This window comes from Benincasa hispida, chromosome 10 (genome assembly GCF_009727055.1).
Source record: "Benincasa hispida cultivar B227 chromosome 10, ASM972705v1, whole genome shotgun sequence".
In the NCBI taxonomy this organism is placed as follows: domain Eukaryota; kingdom Viridiplantae; phylum Streptophyta; class Magnoliopsida; order Cucurbitales; family Cucurbitaceae; genus Benincasa; species Benincasa hispida.
Window position 1 is genome coordinate 51,888,919 of NC_052358.1, and position 8,103 is coordinate 51,897,021.

At 29.3% G+C, this 8,103-nt stretch overlaps 1 protein-coding gene across 4 annotated transcripts; it reads right to left on the bottom strand.

The window, feature by feature from the left end:
- Positions 1-406: 406 nt before the first annotated feature.
- LOC120087796 (serine/threonine-protein kinase SRK2E-like) lies at positions 407-6,510 on the bottom strand. 4 transcript variants are annotated; one of them, XM_039044700.1, is made up of 9 exons: positions 6,148-6,509; positions 5,800-5,874; positions 5,506-5,607; positions 5,281-5,334; positions 5,007-5,099; positions 3,790-3,882; positions 2,623-2,727; positions 2,427-2,525; positions 407-861 (listed from the first exon to the last, which is right to left on the bottom strand). In XM_039044700.1, the coding sequence occupies exons 1-9, from the start codon at positions 6,289-6,291 to the stop codon at positions 550-552; spliced, it is 1,077 nt and encodes a 358-aa protein (XP_038900628.1). In that variant the 5' UTR covers positions 6,292-6,509; the 3' UTR covers positions 407-549. The 4 variants fall into 4 exon arrangements, with proteins under 4 accessions (XP_038900628.1, XP_038900629.1, XP_038900630.1 ...); XM_039044701.1 differs by lacking the exon at positions 5,800-5,874 and having other exon boundaries at positions 6,148-6,510; XM_039044702.1 differs by lacking the exon at positions 5,506-5,607 and having other exon boundaries at positions 6,148-6,510.
- Positions 6,511-8,103: the final 1,593 nt, after the last annotated feature.

Genomic DNA, 8,103 nt, shown 5'->3' on the forward strand with positions numbered 1-8,103 from the left:
CTTTAATTATACTAGGCAACTTTGCATCTAAATACTGGTTATTTAACTCTACACGCTAATTAACTCTATAGACTTAATTAGCATGGAGTGCCCTAAATGAAAGATACATCCAATCCAATTTCTAAAAATTCCAAAACATCTAACTTATACCACATCTATAGCCAAAATAATAATAATAATAAATAAATAAATAAAAATAAATAGATAACCCATGCAAAAGAATTTCAATGAATAAAAAAATCTCACCCACTAACTCCATAAACACATGGATTAATATATTAAGACAAAGCGCATCCCATGATATATATATATATATATATCATAGTACTTAGACTCCATCACTTCCTCCAATCTTTCTGACGTGGGACAACTACATTTTCAATATTTTACCAAAATTCAATAAATATTACGACAAACAAGAGATTTCAATAATACAAACACACAATCAAACTTCACCATTACAATTCAACATAAAAATAAAAACGACATGAAATATAAGAAAATTTGAAAGTATAGTTATTCCCAATGCTCATTATAAAAACAGAGCTTCTACATGATTGCATAAACAATCTCACCGCTGCTTTCCAAGTCCAATTCGGCATCCGTCTCCAAATCCTCCTCCATGTCCTCTTCGATGTCCAAACATCCTGTTAGATATTGCTCGTTAGGACTCTGCGCTCTAGCTTCTACCACCGCCGCTTCCTCGATGATCTGCATGATTTCTTCAATGCTTTGCGGCTGTTGATCGGCTGTCTCCTCCCCTACTAAATTATGACTATTGATCATCTGATCTTCTTCCAATTCACTCGGTAGGTTCTTTGTAAACCATTCCTGCTTTTTTATCTCCGGTATTGATATCCTCTACATTTGGTGGAATAATTAATTAATAACTAATAGCTATCTCGTTTGTCCAGACTTGATCCAATTCAACTCAAATATATTATTTTTGAATGAGTTCATTTTTATAAGTTGATTTAAGGACTCATAACTTTTTTTTTTTTTTACATGTTAATAATTATTGCTTAGTTGAAAATTAAAATTGTAGGGTGGAAGAGGAAACTTATTAAAGTTTAATCCATTATCGATTCTTTTATATACTTTAAGTGGCATGCATTACCTATATTGTCCACCTTCATTAACATCGAAGTCTAAAGGACGACTCAAGCCCATTCTAGGTTGAATCCAAGCTGGCTCAAAGTCAATTTTTGACCCATGTAACCTAATCCAACCTATTTATTTATTGGACTGGATTGGGCCATATTTGAATCATCATTCGATCGGCCAGGATGTGATTGGGTCCACTCAAATATAAATATGTATATATATAGTCTTCATATATTATATTTTATACATTAAAAAATTAACTTTTTTTTAATATTATTTTTTAAATATATCTAGATATACGCAGTTTTTAGTGAACATAATTTTTTTTAAAGTGTTAAAAACTAATAACACGTTTTGAGAAAATTAAATACTCAATAAAACTTTTATAATTTTGATAATTTCATTAAGAAAAAGTAATAAAAGTACAAAATAAATGTAATAAAATAAAAATTAATAATATTTCATTAATGAAATTTAAAATTAATATTTATAATTTTAAAATAATTAATTAACTAATTTTCAATGAGTTAATCCAATGGACCAACCTAAATCCGATCAAAATTTTGATCCGAGCCAAGCCCAAAGGTTGGTCCATGAGTTTGGCTATTGAACGTTGGGCCGATTTGATCCAAGACCAAACAATGTCTTAGACCCCTAACTTAGGCCTTCACTTTTTAGGGCCAGATCGGGTTGAGTAAACGCAATGATGAAGATGACTCTTGAGATTGGAGATTGAGATGTGATCCCCAATCTCTTCAATTGTTATATTAAAAAGATCATGCACCAAATTTTTTTATACTTTAATTTCTCAACAACTTCTAAATCAAACCAAAGTGACCCACTTTCCAACATTAAGGTTGAAGGTTCAAATTCAATTCTCATACGTTACTTATACTCGAACTAGAAAAAGAATAAGAAGAACGAACTCTTCGAACAAAAAACAAAAATGAAAAAAAGACAACTCATCACAATTTTAGAAATTAATTAAATGTAATTCAAATACAAAATGTATAAACATTGTTTTATATCCACCTTAAAATTTTCTAAAAGTTAAGATTTCTTTGATAACCATTTGATTTGTAAAAATAAATTTACAAATGTTGTGTTTCTAAGCTTTTTTTGTTATCTACTTTCTACAAATATCTTAATTTTTTTTTTTTTCGTTTTTTATATCGATTTAAGAATTCAAAATCAAATTAGGAGGTCACTCGTAATTTTAGTTTATTCTCGTACCTCTCATAAACTTGGACGGTACGTACAGTTTTCTAGAATAGAAAATTAAAAACGAGATTTGTAATGAAACAGAATCTTAAGAAACTAACCTTGGCAGGATCGGCAACAAAAATTCTAGACATGAGATGGCAACAGTCAGGGGATATATGAACATAATCCGGAATGGAGTATTGAACATTCAAAATTCTCTGTAATAATTCAAATAATTCACATCAAATTATAAGAAAACGATCCTATATTATTTTGTTGTTTTATATAAATTAATTAAATCACACATTATAGAACCTGAATTGTTTTACGAAAATTTTTAGGATCGTCAGGATCCTCGAAAGGGTATGCTCCAACCAACATTACATACAATGTTACTCCACAAGACCATACATCTGCAATCTGCACATCGACAATGTTATATTACTTATGTATAACATAATAACGATCATGTTTGATAATCACTTAATTATACCTTATTTGGTAATAATTTTACTTTTTGTTTTTGAAAAAAGTTTATTAACCTTGCATCCATCTTGTAATTTTTTTTATTAATGATTTAAAAAAAAACTAAATTTTGAAAATTACAAAAGTAATTTTTTTAAAAAAATTAAAAGGATTTTAAGTGTTTTTTTTAAGAAAGGTATGAAAATTGGAAAGAAACAAAAGCATAAATTTCGAAAACTAAAATCGCCATTAACTAGTCATGACTTTAGTTTTTGAAAATTATGTTTGTGTTTTATCTTCTTTATTTTGTTATGGTACACATTTTAGAGATGTTTTCAAAATTTAAACCAAGCTTAAAAAGAAATATTCTACTTTTAGTTTTTAAGTGTTTAGTTTGATTTTAATTTTGTCCAAAGGCTTCAAAATGTTATAGTTTTACCCTTAAATTTGAGTTTTGTTTCTATTTGGTTCTTAGGTTTCAAAATTTACACTGTTACCCTCGATGTTATTTTATTTTTTATTTATAAAATACTGATCAACTCAGTCTTTAACGTTAATGTTTATTAATTTATTTAATGTAATTATGAAATTAAGAAAAAATTAAAACTTAAACAGAAGAAAAAAATAAAATTTAATTAGTCATAATTATTTAAATTATTTAAATAATTAATTGATATTGCCACTTCAAAATGAAATGAAAGTAAGTATTTAGTAAACAATCAAGATTAAAAGTGTAAATTTTTAAACTTATGAACTAAATATAAAAAATCTCAAATCTCAACGATAAAAATTGTTTCATTTTAGAACATTGACACTAAATTGAAATCAAACTCACTTAAAATTTAAGCACTAAAAGTATAACATTTTGAAACCTATGAACGGAATAGAAACTACACCCAAAATCCACGGATAAAAAGGTATTTTTTGCAATATATATATACATAGTTTTAAAAATTTAATTTGAAATTTAAGAATTTAGCTATAAACTCAAAGGGAAGGGTAGAGTTGTGGGTTTACCTTTCCGTCGTATTCTTTCTTGAGTAAGACTTCAGGAGCTATGTAAGCTGGCGTTCCCACCGTTGATTTTGGTTGAGAATGCAACACTGAAGACTTGTGAAAATGAATAATATAATGGAGCTTAGAAGAATCAAATCCCAAAGAGATACCATATATAATAAATGTATCAACAAATTTTATTTTTGTTGACTTTTTCAAAAAAAAATCAGTTACAATATTGATAAATACATGTGGACATCATTAAAATGTATAAAATTAATGTATACATTGTCAAGGATTGTCAGGGAAGACCCAAAACTCATGGATGGGTCCAAGCTCAAAGGGTACCGAGAGGAGGCATATGAAAACGCACATTCCAAAAGTCAAAGCCTTAGAGTTTGGACCGACTAGCTAAGTTGCGGTTAATATATACCAAAAGAAAAATAACCTTGAGTACTTGGGAGGAGAAGAGTAAGTAATCTCTAAAGGAAAATGATGAATCTAGAAATTTTGTTGACGAAGACTTTATATAATTTAGTAAAAATAAATGTAATGAGTAGGACTCAAACCTAGGTCTAAAAGGGATTCAAAGGTAAATTTCCAACTAAGCTAGCTAGTGGTCTTGATACTATAGCAATTATATATATATAAGGGAGCTCTTGGGCCCATAATAAATCCGTCTATGGGAAAATTTGAACTTACTTCATGTGTACTTAATTAGCTGAACTATACTACTTAACTTAGGCATCAGAGTGTGGTAAACTCGACACCATACTAGTACGACAATCTCTTATGCAAGTCAGTTTGGAGAGCAAGATCGGAATTGTGAGAAACGGACTGAAGGCCAAGCCCACAAGAGGACCACAACGACGGCAAACGCGCGCGAGATTGGAGCGGCAACATATATTAAGAAGTACACTATAAATCTTGTGATTCTCTATATCTTTTAATTTTAGTACGATATTTGAAAAGATAGAAGATCAAACCTCTCATTCAAGAAAAGATAAAAAGATGATATATGCATGTGTATGTTTAATCTATTAAAACTAATGCTTGAATTGTAAAGAGAGCAATGATAAAGAGTAGTGGATGTAACTAGCAATTTGAATCGTCGAATGTATGAGAGAGAAACTACAATACTATACTATCTCGAGTATGTATATTTTCTAATCTACGTATCCCACAATGGTTATAGTGATAATCCCATTGAAATAACAGTTTCGATGGGATGTGAGTACCTTAGAATAGCCGAAGTCACATATCTTCAGACGTGGGGCAGGACTTCCATCCAAGAGAGTGTTTTCCAACTTCAAATCTCGATGGCAAACTTGCTTAATTTACATACACAGAAAAATCCCAAATATTGTTTAAAAATAAATAAATAAAAGAAAATTAACAAAAATAAAAGAGAGAGAAGAAATAATAATAATAAAAGACACCCAATTCATTTCAATTCAACTTAAAAGGAAATTAGAAGCTTTGCATTTGCAGGATATCATAAAAAAAACTGACCATTGCATGGCAGTAGCTTACTCCTGATATCAGCTGTTGGAAGAAGAATCGTGCCTTGCGACAAAATTTAAGGTGAATTTAATATCTTATATCAGTAATAATGCTAATCCAGATTAATATTAATTAAGTAGAAAACAACGTCGTAGAAGTTCAAACATGTGATTTTTGATACCATATATATTAAAATATTATATACTAACTCAAAAGTTTAAGGGATTAGAAAACCTCATCTTCACTGAAGCGGCCGGCGTTACATATCCGCTCAAACAACTCTCCACCGGAGGCATATTCCATCACGATGGCTAGATGGGTTGGTGTTAAAACAACCTATAAATTCATTTTATTGAAAAAATACGGCTAATGAAGATAATTTATTCGAGGAGGGTACCACAGTAAATGTAACAACTTTATCAAGTAATTTTTCATTAATACGATATCTTTTCTTTTCAAAAGATTGATAAAATGGTTTTGTTTGGGTAAATATATGAGGCTCTAAAACAAATCAATTAAAATCTATACCTCTTTAAACTTGACAATGTTTGGGTGCTTCAGAGACCTGTGATTTATTATTTCCCTCTGAACGTTTTCATCTATCTGTTCGATTCATTATAAATCCAATCAAAATTAAAATAAATGTCTTTAATTTACTAAACTATATATCATTTTGTTTACATATATCATTTTGTTCATATATTGTTCCTCTTTCAAAATTTAAAAAAAATGGATAAGATGATTTTATTATTATTATTTTATTCCAAACATGGTGGGATGAAGATTATATATATAATTTATAACCCATTTTGATTTAAAGCATATGAATCTAAATTAGTTGAAAGTTTATACGTTTAATTAGACAATTATATATACCTTGTCACCTCTCTCAATGTACTTAACAGCAACAAGTTCATCAGTATGTTTGTCTCTCATCAACCTAGCCACTCCAAAATTGCCAGAGCCGATATCTCGAACCAGCTCGTACCGGTCACTAGCATGCATGATCGGTACATCCATAACTCTAACACTTCCGATAATCGTCGTCACCAGGCCACCCTATCTCTCGAGACGCCCTCTAAATCAAAAGACTCAAGGGGCCTCCCAATGTGTATTTGCCTAGCTCGCCATTGTGTTTTGTGTCGTTTGCAAAAGAAGGCAAAAAAATGGGTGATGGGCAAAATTTGAGAGATTTTTGAAGAAAGCTTGTGGTGAAAGATATGGGATAGTGTGAACTTGCACCACTACAACAGAACATGCACCTCGTGAAAGTTTCACCAATAAAAACTTATACCTAACTAACAAACTTACCTTTCTTTTTCTCCTTTGCTTCACAACTTCCATAGCTTTTTCTTTTCCTTTATCTCTCCCACAATTATTTGGGGGTGCATCCACCTGTCCGAACAAGATATATATTCAAGTCTTTTTAGTTTAGATTAGATAATTACGAAGGTGAGAATTGAATCATCAATTTTCAAGATGATAATTATTATTGTTTAGTCTACTACGATATGCTCGGGTTAGATATACTGTGTTGTTTAGTGATTATAATAACTCATAAAACGATGTGATAAATGTGTAATAAATCACAACAAAAAAATATAGGAAAATACTAAACTTCGAGAGTTGTGTATCAATTAAAATTTTGAACTAATAATTATATCGATTTGAACTTTTGACTTTCGTAAGTATATCAATTTACACTATTTTTTAGATTTGGTTAGAAAAATATTGTGTGAGATTCATAGTTTGTTTCGATTAAACTTCTAAATTGTCATAAGTGAATCAATTTATAATGTTTATTAAGGTTGCCATTGAAAATCGTCCATGCAACAATAATTCTTACATGTGTAGACTTCTTTATATGTTGAATTAAAAAAATAGATAATGATAATTTATGCATAACCGATTTTCAATAGTAATCTTTATTGAGAGTCTAAGTTGATTTACTTAGGAAAATTTATAGGTCTAAATGATAAAAATATAAGTCTCACACGATGTTTAATATATTCGAATAAAAATGTAATAGAGATTAAATTGATATAATTATTACCTTTTGGTCTTAATTGATACTACTACTAAAATTTAGAGTATAAATTTTGATATTTTCACAAAAACATTTAAGTTGACAGGCTTCAAATGGATTGAAGATCAGGTCTTTTGGGTTTAGCCAATGATTTGGTTTGTGGACTATGGGCCTTATAATGACAGGCTTCAAAGGGTGATGGGTTGGGCTTGCTTTGTAGAACCAATATTGTCTTGTTTGACTCAAACTTAAAATTCTAGGTTTTTTTTTTTTTTTTTTTTTTTTTTATTTATTTGAATAAGTAGAAGATTTGAATCTCTTACCTTTTGATCAATGTTACATATTTTATATCAATTGAACCATATTTATGTTATTTTAAATTGGTTTGATATGAATTCGTGGCCTTTGTGGCCTTTGTGGTATACTTCATAGTATACAGACTACAAATCTTCATCCGTCTACAAATTAAAGGTGATGTTAACATTGTTATGATGGCACATTCCTCATGCATGTTGCAACTTTTTGTGAAAAAAAAAAGGTTAATTTTTCAAATATTCACAATTTACTATTAGGTTTCAATCTTGTTGATTTTTTAATTTGATGGTAAGGATGAGGAAAAAGAAAAAGGATACTGAAAGATTGTTATGATGATGCTTTTAGGTTTTAAATATTCTTTAAATTTCTAATATACAAGTTCAAAGTTCAAAAATCAACGATATTAATAATGAAATTCTATCTAGTTCTTTAAAATCTCAATTTTCTTTTATTTTAATCTTGAAAGTTTCAAATTATATGTTCTGGTCTCT

Bases quoted from the DNA above. Each gene is read 5' to 3' on its own strand.
- LOC120087796 (XM_039044700.1), bottom strand. From the start codon at position 6,291: ATGGATGTACCGATCATGCATGCTAGTGACCGGTACGAGCTGGTTCGA. The intron at 5,100-5,280 runs GTCAGTTTTTTT...ATGTAAATTAAG, and splicing joins TAAGCTACTGCCATGCAATG to CAAGTTTGCCATCGAGATTT. The intron at 3,883-5,006 runs GTACTCACATCC...CATTTTCACAAG, and splicing joins GTGACTTCGGCTATTCTAAG to TCTTCAGTGTTGCATTCTCA.